The 22,343-nt window shown below is 33.3% G+C and overlaps 1 protein-coding gene across 1 annotated transcript in view; it reads right to left on the bottom strand.

Annotated features, from left to right (window-relative positions):
* Window positions 1-13,666, bottom strand: part of LOC118194050 (nitric oxide synthase, inducible-like) — a 66,730-nt gene extending 53,064 nt beyond the window's left edge. The window contains exons 1-3 of the mRNA XM_035365237.2: window positions 13,339-13,666; window positions 6,758-6,894; window positions 1,376-1,630 (exon numbers count right to left, since the gene is read on the bottom strand). Coding sequence (XP_035221128.1) covers window positions 1,376-1,630; window positions 6,758-6,894; window positions 13,339-13,497 — 551 coding nt within the window. The 5' untranslated portion in view covers window positions 13,498-13,666. The remainder of the gene's footprint in view (window positions 1-1,375; window positions 1,631-6,757; window positions 6,895-13,338) is intronic.
* Window positions 13,667-22,343: the final 8,677 nt, after the last annotated feature.

The following is a 22,343-nucleotide window of genomic DNA, read 5'->3' as shown; positions in this document are numbered from 1 at the left end:
TACTGTGTGAAATGGCAACAAAACAAAGTAGCTTTTAAAAAAATTAATTAAGAAAACATGTATTAAAATGTTATAATTCCATTACACAAATGGAAGACTGTTATCAAATAAATTACGTCAAAATATTTTGCATTAAAGTTTGTAGAGACATTAGGTTTTTCTTTTTTTTATGCGGCATACGTGAAAAATGAGCAATTACCTCGCCGAGACTCGAACCTAGGACTTCTGGAATACGCGCCGAGCGTGCTGACCATTACGCCACGAAGGCATACTAAGAAGGCGGGAGAAATACTTTATATACTCCCCCTTTTAAAGGGCGACTGGGGATTAGGAGACCCAACTGCCAAATCCTGGTGTTGGAGAATCATCATCCACCACCTTTTTTAGTTCGGGCACCACTGTAGAGACATTAGGTTTTTTTATGCGAGAGATGTGAAAAATGAGCAATGCCCTCGCCGGGACTCAAACCTCGGACCTCTCGAAGGTGCGCCGAGTGTGCTGACCACTACACCACGAAGGCATACTAAGAAGACAGGAGAAATACCTTATACGTTTTAAATTTATATTTAAAACTCTAAATTGATTGCCCTGATCAAAATAGAATTCATTTTTACACTCTAATGAAATGCAGGAGATATTTTTATCATTTTGCTTACTTAATATTAAAGTTGAATTAAAATGCTGAGTTTTTATTTTTTTAAGGAATAAGGAATTTATTTACTTATTTTTTAAATTTTATAATAAAAACATTGGAAGACATAAGATTTCTACGATTTAAAGACATATCTTTCTCATGCAATATACAAACGGAATTAATTATAAGAATTATAAAATGATTTTATTTTAGAAATTAAATAAGCATTTACGGAAAAAGTGTAATTTAAAAAAAAATGCCGGCCAGCCGATATATTGGTTAGTGACCCTTACTGCCGTAGCGATGGGCCCGGGTTCAAATCCCGGAGAAAGCATGGTTATAACTAACTGTCCATCCCTTCACAGAAGGCAACGGTAGCCACCTCTTAGGTGTTTCCATATGAACGAAATTGCACCACTTCCGGCCCTTGTAGTGGCGCAAGGCTAATGGCTATTAAATAAAGCACACGGCTGTTAAATAAACAAATAAATAAAAAATAAGTCTATAATTACTGTAAGAAATTTTCAAGCACTTATTAAGTAGCAGTTGATAAAAATGAATAAATCAAACAGTTAAAAAGCGAAAACTTTTCACCAAGAGGACAAAAAGGATTTTCGCTTGAAGAAATACTTCCTTTGGCCTTTCTGGATGAATAACCAACAGAATTTTGAGGAATTTATTGAGATAATTAGTGTCAGAAATCATTGTAAGATCAACTGAAATCAATATCCTTTGACTTACTTAAGATTACCGTCATTTGTGGCGTGCTTCATGTGTCTGCACAGAGCTTCGAACATTTCTGCCGTAGACGTGATATTCCTACAGTCTTGAACTTCCAGCTTATTCCATTGGATTCTTCCGATGCATCTTGAAGCATTTCTCCAGGCCAGCTTAGCTCCAAAAACCAGTTCTTCATAACTCAAAAAGTAAGTACCAGTTTTGGCTACCTCGTGTTTTATTTCATTCATTCGATTTTGAAAATCATCATCTGAGGAGCTGTTGGAATAAAGCGTTCGTCGTATGAAATAGTACTAAAATTATAATATATTAAATAAATATAACATACACTAGGATAATAAATTGAGATATAAATATACATTATAAAAAATTCTGAAAGTTTTTATACTTTATATAACACCCAAAGGTTTTTTTTTTTTAACGTTTTGTGTGTTACTTATTATATATCATGTTCTTCGCACTTAAACCATAAAATTCAATTCAGCAGCAATATCACAAAGTAATTTAAAAAGAGCATATCTTTGGAATTTCCGATGCACATTCTCTCACGCTGGAGATCAAAATGTTTTTTGGTCCAAAGGGACTTTGTCCCTGAGGGACTATTGTTTTAATCTTGTGATTTTGCGTTGAATCACTCTGAATGTCCGTTTCACTTTTCAAACTGTTGCCACTCAATATTATCGTCCTGTATTATATTTGAAGAAATTAAAAAAATGAGAGCCTGATAAATGTATTTATGTTCCTCGCATTATGATAAAACAACGGTACCTACAGTCATCCAATTTTGGATTAATACTACTGCGAATTCAATTTTGAATTAATCTTTCTACACATATCCGTAATCCTGCTGTGAATATGGGCATCTGGAAACCCAAATTTGAAATTCGGAATTTGTTTTATTATCGATTTCATATTTTGTAACACTTCAACGAATTTTGATTAAAAAACTAAACGATTTCAAAGCAAGGAATGGCTATGTGGTACAGAAAAAAACATTTTTATCTCCAGCTCGTGAGACTGCCTATCGGAAGTGCTAAAAATATGCTCAATTTAAAATTACTTGCGATATTGCTCTTGAACTGAATTTTGTGGTTTAAGTGCTAAAAACATGATATTTAGATACCGTTGTTTTATCACAACGCGAAAAATATATATACATTTATGCGGATTATTCATTTTTAAATTTCTTTAAATATAACGCAGGGCTCTAACATTTGGTGGCAACAGTTTGAAAAGTGATACGTCGTTTATAGTGATTCGACACAAAATGCCCAAACGAAATTTAATACCCCTTCTGGGCTAATAAATATTAATAATTAGGATATAATATTAATATTAATAATTAAGAGATAAATATACATTAGGATTTTTGAAATTCTGTTTCTTAAAAGTCTTCTCCCTTTTATCAATTTTCGTTACACATGTGTTTAGTGTTTTTATAATTTGCATGTATATTTTTTCTATATAGTACTCTATGAACTTAAGACATAGAAATAATTTAAATATTTATTTTCCTTTGCAAACTTATTCAATCCTTTTCACCACAAACAATAAGAATCTCTATACATAAATCCACAGCGCATTTCCAGGCATCAAGGACTACTGTTTTTAGCAAATTTCAGCAAACTTGCAAAATCATAACTGATTAGTATAACATCGGAACTTTCTTTTCTTGAAACATCAGTTGCTTAAGGGAAGAATTTTGTATATCGTTCGCCTTGATAGCGTTAACTTGTATTTTCATGAATCTGAAAGTTGAGCAGACTAGCAATAAAGTTTCATTACAAAGCAGAAAGAACAGCAAAATATTTGAATAGACTGCTAGTCGAGGTGGAACTCGATGCTTTGATTATAATCCTGTGACAAAGGACAATGATCTGTTCCGGTTAGAGAAATTTCACCTCCGCCATAGACGGTGGCAGAAATCTTGATTAAACCCAATGCTGGCAATTATTTTTTATTAGACTGGGATAATTTACGAAGAGTTTGTTCCTGAGGAACAGACGGTGAACTGCATATTTTATAAAACCATAATCTGAAAATTTTCAACGCGTTCAGAAGAACGTAATCGGAAGACATTTCAATGCGTTAGGTTTGAAAAGCTTAACCAAATTGCTAGTTGCTGCTTTACTGCAAATGCGCAATTCAGAAGATTTCGTTTTTGTTGAACAGTTTTTAGCAAAGAAAAAGAAAAAAAAAAAAAAAAAAAAAAACATTCTTAATGCAATCGTTCTTAAAGTGACTTATCAGTGAGTTAGAAAAATGCTTTTAATGAGTAAATTATGAAATAATGTTTTTCTGACTCTACAACTACGCGTATTTACGAATTTATTTATGATTACAAATTGTAAAAAATTATATATGTTTATTTATGACTGCTTCAGGGCGAAGTTATTTTAATCTAGGAATCTTCTTTTTTTCCCGCGTTTTTTTCTGAATAAGTTTATGTATGTTATGTTATTAGGTATCTCTTTCGCCTTCCTAGTGTGCCATCGTGGTGTAGTGGTCAGCACACTGAGCCGGTATTTCAGAGGTCCATGGTTCGATTCCCGGCGAAGGCGATTGCTCATTTTTCATCTTGCCTGCTTCCAAAAAATCCTAAAGTTTCTACTGTGGCGTCCTAACTAAAAGGGTGTTGGATGAGGTTTCTTCACACCCAGGATTTGGAGATTGGGTGCCCTGAAACCCCAGTCGCCTCTTAAAAAGGAGAGTATATAAGGTATTTCTCCCACTTTCCTAGCGTGCCTTCGTGGTGTAGTGGTCCTGCACGCTGGGTTGGTATTCCAGAGGTCCGTGGTTCTATTCCTGGCAAAGGCGTTGCTAATTTTACATCTGTCCTGCTTCCAAAGGTAAACCTAATGTCTCTACAATGTAAAGTATTTCCAAAGCAGCTATCCAGTCTGTAGTTATAAGTCTCCCCCCGGAGATTGACTCAGGAGAATTCCTGGGAAGTACTGGTTAGGATCTGTACCTAGGCAGTCTCAACCACGAGGGCATAATAACAGACTTCGCGGAAGGCTTGAGGGCTCTCGGGACAGAATAAGGCTCGGCAGGAGCCATACTGGTACTGCCCTTGCTCTGTGGGTAGACTGTTTTATGTGCGGTACGGCAATCAATTCTGAAAGGTAACATAGCTAGGTCGGAAGTGGTCCTGTCACGCAGAGTTGTAGTTATAAGTCATACCACAGATTCCCAGATTATTTCAGAAATAAGATAAACCTTGAACCTTTCTTTATCAATACAACAAGACAATCGTTTTTCAATGGATCCCTTCACATGTAGGTATCGACTGTAACGAAAAGGCAGACTCACTAGCCAAGAGAGGAACACTTGAGCCACAAGACAGCAAATGTGTTGACAGTCCCTCTGGAAGAAAATCTCGTCCGAAACGCCGATCGGCTTCGGTCTCTTTCAATGAATCATACGTCATATTTCATGAATTTCAAGAGAATTATAGTTCCCGTTTTCTCTTTCGCGCGACAAAAAATTTTAATACTTACCGGTATACGTTACAACGGAGCACGTGAACAAAATCCCAAAATTTTACGATATGCATTAAAGAATGCAAAAGCGGACGGAAACTTCCATACCCTTGCTGTATCGTATATAAGCAAAGTTTAAAACCTGTGAAAGGTTTTAATAACTTTTAAAGCTTTTAAATAACTCCTCCAGAGTTATTTAAAAAGCATAATTGTGAGAAATTAATAGATACTCTTATATCCGACCAGGCAGCAAAATCAACAGGCAAATTCTGGGTTAACATTCAATACAGATTGGAAAACGTTCTGTCAAAGACCCTGTAAAGAGGCTGAGGGAAAATTCAGACTGCAAACAGGTCACGATTGCATGGGACATCATCTTAATAAAATTTGAATCCTCCCATCTAGTTATGTGCCAAATTTGCAAATCGGACATCATAAAAGCAGAGTATCTTGTTATATGCCCAGAACTAGATAAAGAGTCTCAGAAATGTGGTGAGATAAAAGCAAACCATATTGGAATGCCAGAACGTTCATGAACTCTCTGTAAAGACTTTATCTCTCATGTTTCTTTCCTTGTTTCTTAAATTTTGATCTTTTTATTTTTATTCCCATGTTCATTTGTTCGATTCTTACTTTAAATGTTTTCTTTTTATTTTATATCATTGTTCTTGTCTGACTGAGCTATTTTATATGTATGAATTTATTATTCCAATAAAGACGTATGTAACAACAACAATTTATGCATGTGGATCGAGACAAATCACAACTATAAGCATGTTTGTTCACGAAATTAAAATTTTTGATAAACACTGACTAAATGGCGTGATTTGCCGATTTCTTTGTCTTATGGTTCTTTTTGTTAAGTATAATGACAATGAATTGAAAATTCTATAAATTCGTGTTCAATATTAAGGATAGATAATAGATGGAAAGACATTTAAAACTGCGGACCAAAAAATTAAATTTTTCTCCATATGGCTTTCTTAAATTTACAATGGCTATTGATACGAGAATAATAACCAATTTTACTTTTTATGGTGCTATATTTAGAGTTATACTTTGAGTGCACAGATATTAAATTTATGTATGAGTTTTCATAGATAAATTTAAAATTGCAAAAATCATAACACTATAAAATTTTAAAAGATAACGAGTGGGTTTCAGAAATAATCCGAAATCTAAACTCATGCTAATAGAAATTTGATTTCGACAAACCACATCCAAATACAGCTGAACAGAAGGAAACTCCCTTTGTTGTTATTAACGTTAAATCATTTCCACTTATCACATACTTTAAAAAAAAATCAAAGTTTTATAGCTTATAAAGAAACCGAAATGCTGTTAAGATTTAAATTACTTCCTTTTTCTATGCTTTTCGTTAATCATAACGATTAATAATTTCAATAATTATAACAATATTATCCGTACTATTTGGTTAATTAAAGCTTCGTACTCTTTCGTTAATTATAACGATATTATTCGTGTTCTTTCGTTAATTATAGCGATATTATTCGTGTTCTTTCGTTAATTAAAGTTTCGTAATATTTCGTTAATTATCGTAATTCGTAATCTTTCTTTAATTAATTTCGTAGTCTTTCGTTAATCATCGTAATTTAATTTCGTATATTAGTTATATTTCGTTAATAATACTCGTTATTCGTATTCTTTTTTAACACGTTATTTCGTACCTTCCGTTAATTTCGCACTCTTTCGATAATTTCTTTGATTCGTTATTACATTTCAATATAGTTGAAGATATATTTTATGACAAAAATGCATGAATTATTATTTTGCGTTTTAACACTAATTATACTATTATAATGCTAATTATACTATGAAAGCACGCATTATTACACTTTATATACCATCCGAAATAGTAAACTGATTTTAAATAAAAACTCACTTTTTCAAAAATGCAAAGTATTGCTTTTGGAAGTTGAAGGCTTCTTCTAGAACTTCCTCTTCTGGCCTGTAACCAGGTGCTTGCGATTGACCACTCATCAGTGCCCCTTTGCACGACTTTTCGGAACATTTGATAGGCTGTAAAAATGCAATTATTATTAGAAATAACTACTGATATTCTAAAGCATATCTGATGTCTTTTAATGTACGGCAATATAAAACTCAAAAATAGTAAGTCATGTTGACTATGCGTTATCCTTCATGAGCTAGTTTTAAATTTTGATAAAAATACAACTAATGTTACCAAGTAGTGACGAAAATGTATTAAAAAAATACTTTTTATTTATTTTTTGATGAAAAGGACTTTTACTTAGGATATATATTAGATTTATATATAGCATTGTTCTATCATAGGTATTTTGACACAAAATCGGACTTTTTCTGAAATAATTCAAATTATGCCTAAATATTAAAGTTTGAAATTTTTGGTGAGAAATTTATGTAGAAATTAAAAAAAATTATCTCGGCACATTTATTTCAACTTATTTGACTTTGCAAAATTCTTAATTTACAGGAACCTATTTTACTTTCCTTTTTTTCATTGTACACGAGCAGAAAAAAGGTCATTGTTCATAATTTCAAATAAATTTAACAAAGTTGAGTAAACCGCATTTGGATTTATTATCGCTTATAACGAATATGCCAAATTTCAAAACACGCCAATATGTAAATTCACGTATACCTTAGGAAATTTTGAATAAAATACTTTAATTTTTTGTATGTATACCTAGAAATACATCTACTTTAAGATGATGGTAAAATGTTTATAGTTTATAATTCAAAATGTTTTTCGAAAAATTTATAAAAATTATTTAAAAATAAATCATAAAAATGGACGAATTTTATTTGGGATGAATCTAAATTTCGAAATGTGAAAGGAAGAATCAAATGAGTTTAATAAATATATACCAAATTCAATTAACATGGAGGAGCTAAAATTTGAGAGCTAATTTTTTAAAAACTACTCGTGCCATTTTTACAAAGCTTGGCAGTTTGTCATAATGTGAGCCATAGGATGGAATCGAAATATGGAAAAAAATTTGGTATGTTATTTCAGAAAAAGTCCAATTTTGTGTCAAAATACGTATGTTAGAACAATGCTATATATAAATCTAACATATATCCTAAGTTGCGCTTTCGAGATATGGAAAACGCAAGCTTAATTTCGACCATCGGTCCAGTAGAACGGCAGATGTAGAACTGTCCCCCATTTTTTTGGTGCAAAGTGTCCGTGTTTTTCTATTTTTTTACATAGTGAAATTTTAAAACATTCACATATTTAAATAAATTTTGAAAACAAATACTGTGCTTTATTAGAACTAAAATCACTGAGGTTTCAAAGTTTTAATAGAAATAATTCGTAAAATTTTGCTATATAGTGTTGTCTTTTGAGTTTATTCATATTAGGGCACATTTACTCATAGCTTTCATTATGAAAACCATAATAAAAACTGTCATTGAATGGTTGATGAAGACATCGAATGTGTTTCAGAGATGTTCAAAACATTAAACTCATAATACTGAAAATTTTCATAATTGTCGGAATACTTCATTTTTATTAAGGCAATAGACGGAATAAAAATATACATAGAAAAAATGGCAAAAAAGGGCAATAGAAGGAATAAAAATATACATTATAGATAGAAAAATAACTCCTGTAGTTAAGAAAAAAATATAATCAATAATGCAACTGAAAGGGAGTTTATTTTACTTAAAAATGGGCCACCGAGTTAGAATCATTAAATTTTCTTCTGGATTTAATATCAGGAAAAAGAGAGCTATGAATTGATATAAGATTTTATTTACTTAATTTCTTAGAAATACATCTAGACGGTTTTTATTATAATTATCACCAGTTATTATGTAAATACAGGTTGGTTGGCAACGTATAATGCATTCAGGTCTTGACTTCTGGTCACAAAATTAGCATAAATTCGAAATCTGTACGTATAATAAAGTTATTGCTATGGGTCTCATATTTCAACGAAAGCACCCGTTTTGACCGGTATCGAATGCAATTTAATGAAAGTTTTTGAGTGATATCTGTATTCAAGGAGAGAATAAAAGACTTTTTTCCGAAAACGAGTTGCAGAAAAGATTTAAAAGGGATTCAGAAGAGATTTTTTTCGTGACGTCTGTACGTACGTATGTATGTATCTCGCATAACTCAAACACGAGTAGCCTCAGAGCGTTGAAATTTTTTATATAGGACTACTATTACATGTAGTTATGTACTTGCTTTTTGGTTGCAATCGGCCGCGCCAAAAGTGTATCTCTCTCTCTCTCTCTCTATATATATATATATACCAACTCTGTTACTCGGCTCCGTGAGCTCTGTTTTTTTTTTTTTTTTCATTTTTTTTCATTTTTATATGTTGGTAAATTGCCCATCTTTGTTTTAAACATGATTGAATTCTGTTGTTCTTATGTACCGGTTATAGCTTTTAGTTAATCTGCTTGCAGCGGTTGTAGAATTATCAGCAATTTAAAAGTTGTTTAAGTGCGGCTAAGCATAATTTCTTTTACCATAGCAGCAATATTTGTTTACATTTGAAACTTAGAAGAACAATGAATTAAGTCTTTCTACATCGTCAATGTCTTTTTGCCGAGTGGAACCAAAAGCAGACTTTCCGTTTTGTGCACCAAAAAATCTGCCTTCTTGTCCACTGTTTTTGCGTTGAAACTGTAATTTTGATTATAAAAATTGTTTTTATAATTGTTTTAACTGTATTTAGTGGTTTATGCTTTTCTATATCTTTCAATTTTTTAATCAAAATATTTTACCTCTCATGTCCTTTTGCTTTGAAGCGAAGTGAGAACTAAATTACTTGAACGAGAAATATATCTCTAATGAAATTCGAGGAAATAAGTTTAAATGAAGAGCAAAAAATGCGAATAATTTAGCAGACCATACAAGGAAGTCATGTGATGTCCACATCAGATTTTTTTAAATCGGAAATCAGGATATTAAATTACTCAGAGCAATTAACTGAAGAATAATGTTTTGAGAAAAAAAAATTATCGGTTACAAAAAGCTTATATGTAAACCACTTTGAGTCCGTTAAGTAAACTTAACTTGAACCAAGTTTGTTAATAATTTACTTTTCCAAAAAAACTGAAAAAATATGAGAATAATTTGCACGAAATACAAAGGAAAGTTTCATTTTGTAAAGATTAATTTTGGATTTCCACGTTTTAAATTTTATCTAGGTAATCCTTTATTATAGAAATTAATGAAAATGTAAACGTAAATTACAATGTAAATGTAAAATGTAAACGAACACACATTTACATTACATTTACACTGTAATGTAAATGTAAAGGTAAACTTGCACACACACAGAAAAGGGGGGGGAGTTCTCTATCTCCTGTTTAACTCGGTCGACTAACAAAATTTAATTTGCTTTATTCATGTCTCGAAAGCGCGACTCAGGGTATATATTAGATTTGTATATGGCTTTGTCTGGAATGAGAAACCGATGGTTTTTCAATATTTCGATTCTACGACTCAAATTATGTCTTAATAATAAATTTTGTAAACTTTTGGTGAGAAATTTACCGAGATTTAAAAAACAATTATTTTGGCGCACTTTTCCAGTTAGCGCCAAGAATAATTTACTTGACGAAATTATTAATTTATGGTAACGTATTTTTCTTTCTCTTTCATTGTGCTCGAACGGAAAAAAAGGTGCATCGTTCATTCTACATCAATAAACCACATTTGGTCTTATTATAGCTTATACAAATGTGTCCATGTATATCTATTGTTTTTGCACTTTTGAATGTAATATTTTAAAAACTTTGCACTTCGGCATAATTTGAGTCGTAGAATAGAAATATAGGAAAAAAAAATAAATAAAACACACCACTAAAAAAATTGTTTTTGGTTTTCAGATTTTAAATTACATTCAAAGGGGCATTTTTTTAACGTTTTGTGTGTTACCTTTATATATTAAATATAAATAATAATAATTATATATTAAATATCATGTTCTTTGTACTTAAACCATAAAATTTAGTTCAATAGCAATGTCGCAAAATAATTTTAAAATGAGCATATCTTTAGAAGTTTCGATACATAGTTCGACGCACTGGAGATAAAAAGGCAAAACCCCGTAGAGTGCTGCCATTGCTCGCTTTTAGATCGTGAGTTTGTTACTCAAAAAGTCGTTAAAATTTTACAAAATATGAAATCGATATTAAAACAAATTTCAAATTTGGGATTTCAGATGCCCATATTCGCTACGTCATTCAAAATTGGATGGCTCTAGATACCGTTGTTTTATCCCAATGCGAGAAAGATACATACATTTATGCAGATTTTTCATTATTTAATTTCTTCAAATATAATGCAGGACTCTAACATTTTGTGGCAACAGTTTGAAAAGTGAACCGACATTTATAGGAGTCCGCCGTAAAATGCCAAAACAAAAGTAATAGTCCTTCGGGACTCAAATACCTTTGGACTAAAACATGTCTTAAGTCGCTTTCTTGAGACATGAAAAACGCAAATTAAATTTCATGAAATTGGCCCAGCAGAACGGGAGGTATAGAACTGTTCTATTTTTTTGTACAAAGTGTATATAAATTATAAAATTTTTCATAGCGTAACTGAAACGTTCATATAAGCGTAACATTCATGCCCTTTTGCTTTGAAGCGAAGTGAGATCTGAATTAATTAGAGCGTTTAGAGCATAAATAAACTCATTTAATTGATAGCACACCCTTCTGTAGAAGTTTGGCAACAGAAAACTCTCAACGTTTTTTTCTCTTGCAAGTGGTATACCGACAGTACACCATTAGCTTTAAAGAGAGGTCTCCAATACTTTTGAAAGGGCACAATGATGAAAAAAAAGACATTGTTGACAAAATAAACTCGCTTATTGAGATTAAAATTTAAAATATTGATAATAATTAAAAAAATTATAAAAAAATCTGAAAGGTTTCAGCTTTTAAACTACGTCTAAAGGAGCGTTTTTTTAACGTTTTATGTGTTACCTTTATTTACTAAATATCATGTCTTTCGCACTTAAACCATAAAATTCAGTTCAACAGCCATATCGCAAAATAATTTTAAAATGAGCATATTTTTAGAATTTCCGATACATAGTTCCGTGCGCTAGAGATTAAAAGGTTTATTTCCCCGTAGAAAGTTGCCATTGCTCGCTTTAAATCGTTGAGTTTGTTAATCAAAATTTCGTTAAAGTTTTACAAAATATCAAATAGATAATAAAAGAAATTTCAAATTCCAAATCTGGGCTTCGAGATGCCCATATTCGGGTAGAAACGTACGTTATTCGAAATTGGACGGCTCTAGGTACCGTTGTTTTATCACAATGCGAGAAACATACATACATTTATGCAGATTCTTTATTATTTAATTTCTTTAAATATAATACAGATCAATAATATTTGGTGGCAACAATTTGAAAACTGAATCGGACATTTATAGTGAAACAACGCAAAATACCAAAACGAAAATAATAGTTCTTCAGGGCAAATTGCCCTTTCGGACTAAAAAAATCTGAAAGCTTTCAAGTTTTATATTACATCGAAAGCGCCGTTTTTTAACGTTTTGTCTGTTACCTTTATTTATTAAATATCACGCTGTTCCCACTTAAACTATAACATTCAATTCAAGAGCAATATCACAAAATATGAAATCTCATAAATAATCTGTGCCTGAATTGCGCATAAAATATCTGTACCTGAAGGTGCACGGGGTGTTATTGTTAATGGAACGCTTTGAAATCGTTGAGTTCAAAGCGTCAAATCAAAAATTCGTTAATCAGAATCAAACCATTCGTTAATAAAAAAAATCCATAATAAAAAATTCGTTAAAGTTTTACAAAATATGAAACTGATAAAACAAATTCCAAATTCTGACTTCTAGATGCCTATGTTCGAAACATACATACATTCATGCAGATTTTTCTTGATTTAATTTCTTTAAGTATAATGCAGAGTTCTAATATTTAGTGGCAATAATTTGAAAAGTGATTCAGATATTTATTGAACGAACGCAAAATGGCAAAAAATAATAGAACTTCTGGGAAATTAATAGAACTTCTGGACTAACGCCCATTGGGCTAAAAAAGGAATCATGTGGCCGGAGCATTTTGTATGAAGGGGTGACCACCTCTTTTTCAAAGTCTTACTTTATAAAAGTGTAATATACCGGTATTGATTGAAGCAAACATATTTATTTTAAAAATCACTTGAGATAGCAAACTTCTCATTCAACAAAACAATACAACAAAATTCTCAAATTGAATGCGATACTTGAGCTTGGTGGTTATAGACTGACGTGTTTTTTTCTAGTCAGAACAAAATAACGTCAAAAGCTATATAATATATGAATAAAAGATTTCACATTGATACTCGTTTAGTGGGACAGAGAAGATTAAATGAAAAATTATACCTTGGTATTTTAATTCAATGCAGTAGATTAAATAAAAAATTATACATACATATTTTAGAATTAAATCGAGAGTTAGGAATTCCAAGAAAAGTTTAATTTACCTTTGATAAACTGTGAAGTATATCTGTGGTTTTCTTTCCCGATGTGAAGTTCGTTAAATCCACTCCTTCTTGGGCTCTCAAGAATGGACATTTTCTACCCAATTCGATTCCCTTCGGCTGTGTTATCGAAAGATCTTGCTGCGATTTATCGAGCCGCATTCTTGTTTCTAATACTTCCACCCAATTTAAAAGTGAAAATACGTTTCACCGGTTTTAAACTTTGCTTATATACGATACAGCAAGGGTATGGAAGTTTCCGTCCGCTTTTGCATTCTTTTATGCATATCGTAAAATTTTGGGATTTTGTTCACGTGCTCCGTTGTGACGTACGTATACCGGTAAGTATTAAAATTTTTTGTCGCGCGAAAGAGAAAACGGGAACTGTAATTGTCTTGAAATTCATGAAATATGACGTATGATTCATTGAAAGAGACCGAAGTCGGTCGGCGTTTCCGACGAGATTTTCTTCCAGAGGGACTGTCAACACATTACTGTAGAATTTTGAAGTTGCAGTTTTCTTTCCACAATTTGCAAATACTTTTCTTTGAAAGTGACTCGTATCCGTCAGTGTATTGGGTTTTCCTTGATCTGGTAAAAGTTAATCAGTAAAAAACCCCTCACAGACGTGAAGTTAATTATCCTTACGTCCGAAATTAACCGCAGTCAGAGAAAGGTTTAAATAATTTTTTTTTTATTTAAACAGAACGTAGAACATAAACGCACTTTCACAAACATAACGAACATAAACGCTAACAAAATTAACCACACCTCGCGAAGATGTAATTAAAGGCACAGTCAAATTCAATGGTGAACAGTAGTCAAAGATTGTACAATATAAATATAGGGTGAATCTGAACAAGAAGGAAAAACTTTAGGGGGTGATAGAAGGCAGCTATACGAGCAATATTCGTCATAGAATGTATGCTCGGAACGCAAACGGCGAGCAGCTAGGTTGCATTGAAAATGGTATAAAAAGGGTCGGCCTCGCACCCTACGGCACTTTTTCCGTGGATTGCCGAGACGATAGATGGTTATACAAACCCACGAAATTTCCAGGCCGATGGATTCGTCGAGGTGGTTTCATAGCTGGGCCATCAAGATCACCGGATCTGTCGTTTTTGAACTGTCTTCTGTGGGTCATATGGAAAGCCTAATCTACGAATGCCCCATTCAAACAAATATAGATCTAATCGTCAGGTTCGCCGTTGTTGCCTGCGATAGAAGGAAAATGCCGGAAAAGTCTTCTCAAATGTATGTCATTCCCAATCGCACAGGTGTGAAGCCTGCATTACTGCTGGCGGAAGGTCTTTCGGGCAATTTTTTAAGCATGTACATCAATTACATTCCTGTTAATAAAATGTTTCTTGAAGTAACTCCTCTCCTTCTTGTGTTAATTCTTTAAATATGACAGTAGAAAGCTACCCCTTACCCCTTAACTTCTCACAGCTTGCGTTCCGATCATACATTGTATGATGCATATTGCTCGTCTACCTGCCTTCTGTTCCTCCCCCTTAAAGTTTTCACCCTTTGTTCACATTCACCCTGTATACTCTAGGCTGGCTCAGTAACCCTATTGGAGTATCAAATTCAAATGGCCGCAGTGTGATAAAGCAAAGCCGAATAATTACAACTTATCAAAGTTGGCAGGAACTACACGTAGTGTATCCGCGCAGGCCAGAAATACGCTTTGTCTTACAATTCAAACAACTCGGTTTAAATCAGGATAGCCAACCCGCGGCGGAGTTTTAACAGTGGCATGCGAAGATTTATTGAAAAATTAAAAGGTTTGTAATAATAATAATGTCGTCTGTATCAGCTCCGTAGTAGTAAAGTTTTCACCTCTTGTTCACATTCACCCTGTATACTCTTAAGTAGTACACAACGTCCGTTCGTCTCAGCCATTACCAAAGCATATCACACGACAGCAACTGCAGGTGCCACGGTCCTAGCAGGCCTAGTACCTCTCCACATTAGGGCAGTTATGGAGCCAGCAATAACAATTGTTCACAATGTTTAAAAGGCAGGCAACATACGGAGATCTTCACCTCAATCCAGCCGATTATGAGTACAAGAGGTCTCTGCTTAACGTCCATCCAGCGCAACATGGAACAGGTATTCATGTCCACCCAATGATGTTTTTTATAAAGTTTTCGAAAAAGGTTTTGAATTATAACCTATGATATTTTTACCATGATCTTAAAACAGATGTATTTCTAAGCATACCTACACAAAATTAGAGTTATTTTATTTAAAATTTCCTAAGGTATACATGAATTTACATATTGGAGCGTTATGAAATTTAGAATGTTTGTTATAAGCGATCACAGCGCTAAATGTTATTTGAAAGTAACGAACGATGACTTTTTTTCCGCTCGTGTACAACGAAAAAAAAAAAAAAAAAGAAAGAAAAATAGGTTGCTATAAATCAAGACGTTGCACCAGTGAATTATTCTTGGCGCGAACTAGAAAACGCAAGACAAATTTCAACAACGGGAAATATAGAACTGTGTCCTTTTTTGGGTGAGGTGGGTCCAAAATGTACCAATATAGGCTTTAGTGATTTTCTATGTGTTGGCGCGTAGGCTAGCACATACGAAACCAGTCACTAAAACTTAGATTAGTACATTGGTGGTAGGGGATAGTGGCACATCGTAGTACGTGAAGCTGCATCAGTAAGGCGCTGAAAGTTACGTCTCGTGTTGTAGTACATACTACATTTGCGACGCAGACGGGAAAGTGGTTTGTGAATCTGACTGCCGTAACGAAGGGCTCTGTTTGGAATCTCGAAGAAGGCATGGATGTAATTTGTCCGTCCTTCATAGGAGGCAAACATGTCGCACTTATCAGACGCCCTTCTTGCCTCCATAATAAAGAGGCCACCGCTTATGGCCTTCGTAGTGGCCAGTGCCTATAAACGCCTACAGCCCGCACTGGAGCAAAGCAATATTAAAAAAAAAAGTCATTTACAGACACAAACACATTTCGAAAGCATCTGAGCTTAGACCACATTGCGCTAAAAATACTTAAACATAGTATATCTTTGTAATTTTTGATAGACAGTCTCGCGCGCTGAAGATAAAAATATGTTATTTCCTACAACTGCTCGCTTTGAAATGTTTGCGTTTTGTAATCACAAATTCGCTAAAGTTTTAGAAAAATACGAAATAGACAATAAAGCAAATTCCAGATTTGGGCTTTCAAGTGTCCATGTTCGAGTGAAGGACTATGTTATTCAAAATTTGATGACTTTAGGTTTCGTTGTTTTTTCACAATGCGAAAAACATACATACATTCTTGTAGATTGTTCATTATTCAGATACTTTAAATATAATACAAGGCGATAATATTTGGTGGCAACAATTCGAAAAGTGATTCAGACATTTAAAGCGATTCGACGCAATATGCGGATTTAAGACTAATAGTCGCATATTTGGACTAAAAAATACTAGTATATATTTGAATTTCTGAGATACTACAAATAGCATTGGTTAGCTTTTATTAAATTTCAGTCGTATTAGAAGACATAGCTTTTAATAAGCGTTTTGTAAATTTCTACTATTACCTCACGCTCTCCCTATATCTTGTTCAAAATTTCAATCGTTAATAAAATACATTTTATTCACCCACTCAAGTTCAAATACATTTTTTTTAAAGTTGTAGTCGATGACACTTAATGTTAATACAATTTTTTCACATATTAAAATATAAAAATAAAGTCAATTCCTACTTAGGTTAACAAAGAAAAATGTTATTTTAGTTACTTTTTATTAAACATTATTAAAACTTTTTCCTTTCTAATTTATGAAGTTGATAGTAGTCTATAATTTCTCATTCTATCCATCTCTTGTAATGCTTCATTATTGAAAGGAAACTTTCCAGTGATCTTTGAGCAGTCCAGTTCTTCAATTAATATTCTATCTATTACGAAAAAATGTTAATAATGAAAATGAAATAATGTTAATATGAAACGAAAAAATGTTAATAAAAAGTAACTAAAATATAATTTTTCTTTGTTGACCTAAGAATTGACTTAAATGTTTTTATGTTATTTGTTTTTACTTTAACTGTTGTCTGTGCCCAGTTAAGAGTTAGCACAGAAAACATAAAATAATGCAATTTAATAGCTAATTAATTTTAACTTCACGGATGGCAACAGGATGGCTCAGGTAAGAACGTCGGATAGAAATGTTTGGATTATTTAGATTATTATTAAAAGCAGCTGAAGACAGCTTGCTGAGGAGCGTCTTCGTGGAGGACTTTTTAAGGGAATTCCGAGGGGATGATACATTCCTTGTAGCGTGAGGTAAGTAAAATACTTGTGAATCGGAAAGACTCTGTTAAGGATTTGTTGAACTTTCAACAGTAAATTTTTACGTTATATTGAGTAGACAGTTTCCGTACAATTTCAGAGAAACTAAATTTTTAAGAAATCAAAGCTAAGATGGGCTCAATTCATTTGTTTTAGTATATTGCGTCTGTATGTATTATAGCTAAGAATTATGTGTTAAAAGAGGAAAAAATTCGTCAACAGCAGGCAGTTTAAATTTTTTATAGGTGTTAGATCCCTCAGTATAACTACTGCTCCTTTCCTTTATTACGTGAAACGAAACTACGACCTAAAAATTCGCATCTCCTTTGTTTGCCAACAGTTTAAAGCACTTGTTACATCTGTGGCGGAAATTGTCCTCCACGGTTTCCCCTTACCTGTTTCCTTCCACATAAAAGCAAAGTGAAAGAATATTTTGTTTGCTTAACCTTTTTATTAGCAGACTTTTAGAAAATTTCATCTGCTGGCTACAGGATGCAAATATCATGTTTTTCGGCACGTTCGCACATTTTGCGTCGTTGAGTCAACGGCGTTCGTTGCGGCATTTTTGCTTTATTTATTTATTTATATTATAAATTTAATGTCAATTTCAGATTTTTTTAAATTTCTCAATCCCCTTTAGCATGTGTCATTCTGAATGGCGGGAAAACTCAGTTTCGTAAGTATTTCGTTAAACATTAAAAGAAGTTTCGTAAAAAATTCACTTTTATTGAATACATTAGAATTAAGTTGAATACAAATATAGAAATGGCTTACAGATTATGTCAGTTAATGGAGGATAAAATGAATACTGATATTTAAATTGAAAATAAGCGCTATTTTAAAATGTGTACAGTTGTCAAAAATTTTCTGCCGTACATTTTTATCGGTCTCAGAAAATAATTATTATAATCGGGACTCAGAAAATAATTTTATTGGATTTAGAAATATCGGACTCGGAAGATAATTACTATAAATTTTATTTTTCCTTTCAGGATAACTTACAGTTAGAAAAATCGTATTTTAAACGTTTTAAGCTTGTTTTGTGAAATACAGTATAGCAGGTTGTAGAGTTCCTCACAACCTGAGTAGTAGGTTCATTTAGTAGCTCATTTAGTAGAGTTCATTCTACTAAATGAACTTTGAGGTACCTAGTGAACTGTCAGGTGACTTATCGCTGAGTTCAAATAACAGAAACCGTAAACTCAAGAAGGGTTAACTATCCTTTATTTCATTCAAAAGAAGATGAACAGCTGGCCCTTTATTCGGGCTCACAACAAAGCCTTCACTCGGGCTTGAAGTCAAAATAAGAAATAAGAACTACCTATATCTAACTAAGAGACTTAGCCGAAGCTAATACAAATCTAACGTAGTTGGGTCTTAATTTAAACTAGCCGGCAAATATCAAAAGGCACGTAAATAATACGGCTGAGCGTAACGACAGCTGAAGCACACGATATGTGTCCTTAATTTTTGTCCTCTTAACGCATTTCCATTTAGCACGTTTCGCTTCGTGAAAAGAGCGCAAATGAAGGTCGACTTGAACTACAGTCTCGAACGAGTTGAAGAAAATAAGTAATGTGAGGTGGTACCAACACGTGTTATGGCAAATGGGCAGAATTAACGACGTCCTCGAAATGAATATTTTAAAGCAACAAATTATAGCTACATGTTGCTAATGAACATGCGAAATGTAACTGCAATAATAACAGACATTTTTATTTTTAATTAATAAATGTGTAAAGTATTTGTTTATTTTATCTAACCAGTTACTTTATGTAAGTATCTTTACGGTGATTCTCCCTTTCCGTTTTCCTGCTAGAATGCAAATTTTACATCGCCCGTATTCAAATTGGGTAGAAAGAGATAGTGTTTAAAGGGATGTTTTTGACTGCTTTGTCAGAGAATGTTCCTGCTGCTGAAGGCAACGTATCTTGTTGAAATTCTAGTAGTTGAAATTCTAAGATAGTAGTTTCTAAGTATCCTAAGATATGCTTACCAATAAAGTAAGACTCTACAAATGTAAAACGCATTTTTGTTACAAGCATCTGATTTGATGTTTGGGAATTAGTTTTGTCGTAAAACAATTTTACTACATCTGCACGTATAATATCTAAAAATTTTAACTAACAAACACTGCTTGTTATTAATTACAACGGTTTAACTTAACGGAATTAACGGAAGTTAATTTTATAGGTCGGCGATTTATAGCTTTATATGATACACAAGCTAAACGTAAAATCAAATGCAATTTTTTTATCTATTAATTGTGGTACGTATGCTGTCTGACAAATTTCCGACCTAACGAAGAAAAAAAGATATTTTTTCTCCAAATTTACCTTTATTTTTCGACACAGTCTCCTTGTAAGTCTACATATTTCTTCCAGCGATGCTCCCATCCTTTTAACCCGGCCCAATATGTGGAATCTTTCACAGTAAAGTCTCCTCATTTGATGAAAATCTTAGTCCTTCATGCGTTGTTTCTTTAGCTGAAAGAGGCAGAAAAAGTCACTTTGGGCCAGGTCTGGCGAATAGGGCGTCCACTGAGCCTTCGAAGAATCAAGATATTCAGCATTCAGTCAACATCAGTTTTCTCCCAAGCCACATGCGTCCAACGAGTCTTGGGAACGGACAACATTAAAAAAATATCACGATAAGTCGCTTCGTCAACCAAATGCTCGGCTCTTTCATTACCGAGAATATCAATATGACCTTGAAGGTAGGTAAAATGAATATCTGCAGTATGTCCAAACGCATATAATATAGAGTCAATTTCAACCACTAGTTTCTCAGCTGATAAAGTATCACGTAGAAGAGAGAGAGAAGAAAGTGAATCTATGCAAATAAGATAGTTAAACGTCTCATTCTTACAGCAAGGGTTTTATATCCATTTAACGGTAAGATCTAAGCTCAGAAGATTGACTTCAAAAACAGAACATACATCTGGTATCCTATATTGAACAGTTGCATTCTCCCTGCCATCTTCATAAATAACAAATGCAAGGCCAACCTTTCCATTTAGCTTACTACCATCTGTGAAACAAATAATTCTATATTCTTGGAAAATATTATTATCATAACTAACAATTATCACAGATTTTCTCTCTGAAGGATGAGGTAAATTTGAAAAAGAAAGCATCCCATTGAAGGGATTGCAAGGGTTGTTATTAGACAGCCTATCTCTAACATCTCGGGCATTTAAGATTATTAAATGAATAGGCGAAAGACCAAGAACAAAAAGTACTGCCTCATAACTAACAGTCCTAAACCACGCTTAATGCGGAGGAGAAATCTTTAAACCCTTCTAAGAAGCTTACAGTTTATTTTCTTCCCTAGAGAATTCCCCCAAGCCCTTGAGGAATAGGAAATGAGTGGTACAGTGACCTGATTATAAATCAGTTTGAAATTTACAGTAAACCTACCTGTGTGTAGGTTTTGTGCTTCTAGTCCATTTCTAGAAGTGAGGAGAGTATGTGGTTCCTACCTGCGAGGTAATGTTGCTGATTTGAGCATGTTCTTTGACACAATGGTAGGAAAGCTGGTTGTTATAACCCAGGACACTGATTAGAATCCAGGAGAAGGCATGAATTTTCTTATGTAGGCTGTGTTTGTGGCAAGAGGGCACTTAACAATAGAAAACCGAAGCCATCGGCTAACCTTGTAGAGACATTAAATTAATTGGAAAGGCCGGAGAGATGAAAAATTTGCAACGCCTTCGCCAGGAATCGTACCACGGACCTCTGGAATACGCGCCCAGCGTGCAGACCACCACACCACGAAGGCATGCTAGGAAGGTGGGAGAAATACCTTATAACCTGTGCGCTTAAAATACCGAAGCGCCTTTCGAGATTCACAACAATCTACTACCCTCCCCGTTAATTAACGCACAAAGAGGTGTGAAGATTTCAAATGTCGCGCACAACCTAGAGATAAGAAACCATAAGTAAATCCTTTTAGAACAAGCTGTCTGCAATAAACTGATACAATACATTTGGGAAACTGCACCTGCTACTGCATACCTTAGGGGGAAGGAAGAAAACAGCGTCGCAATATCGGTGTGTTTTGGGAGGATAAGGCCAATTTTATAATAGTTACACAGATTAAGACACAATAACCCGCCGAATAAATACTAATTCAGAAGTCAAACAACAATAATGTCATTTCGTTGTTGTTTGACTTCTGAATTAGTTACATAGATATTAATATGTATAATACAGTTTAAAATTTTTATATACAAGTTAGTATTTCAGCTCCACATGATATATATTAAAAAAAGATGCAATAATACTAGGCCTTTTTTCGCAATGAAGTGCAGCAGGATCAGTTTGAAAAACAAGTGAATTTCATTTGAAGTCATAGGCTCCCGACAAGTCATAGGTTCCCGACATTATCTGCGTAGAAGTAGACGTAAGTCATTTCGTTGATATGATTATTTCCTTACGTATAATTATCATTCCCTACATATTTATAATGTCATCATAAAAATGATTCAAGAATCCTAAAATTAAATTACAACTATACACTACACGACATTGAAAATGCAACACCAAGAAGGAGTGGCCCCAAAATTATGAAATTTCAAGGTAGACTTACATCACCGAGTAATGCAAATGATGTAAAATAAGCAGCTTTCCAGCGAAATTTGAAGACGATATAAGGGAAGGAAACTGAAGAAAGTTCAGTTTTCGTGCCGTTATTT

The sequence above is a fragment of the Stegodyphus dumicola genome, chromosome 1, assembly GCF_044657685.1.
Source record: "Stegodyphus dumicola isolate Sdum_Otavi_A_Nest chromosome 1, ASM4465768v1".
Classification (NCBI taxonomy): domain Eukaryota; kingdom Metazoa; phylum Arthropoda; class Arachnida; order Araneae; family Eresidae; genus Stegodyphus; species Stegodyphus dumicola.
The sequence above is the reverse complement of the archived record's forward strand: the minus strand, read 5'-3'. Positions and strand labels throughout refer to the sequence as shown.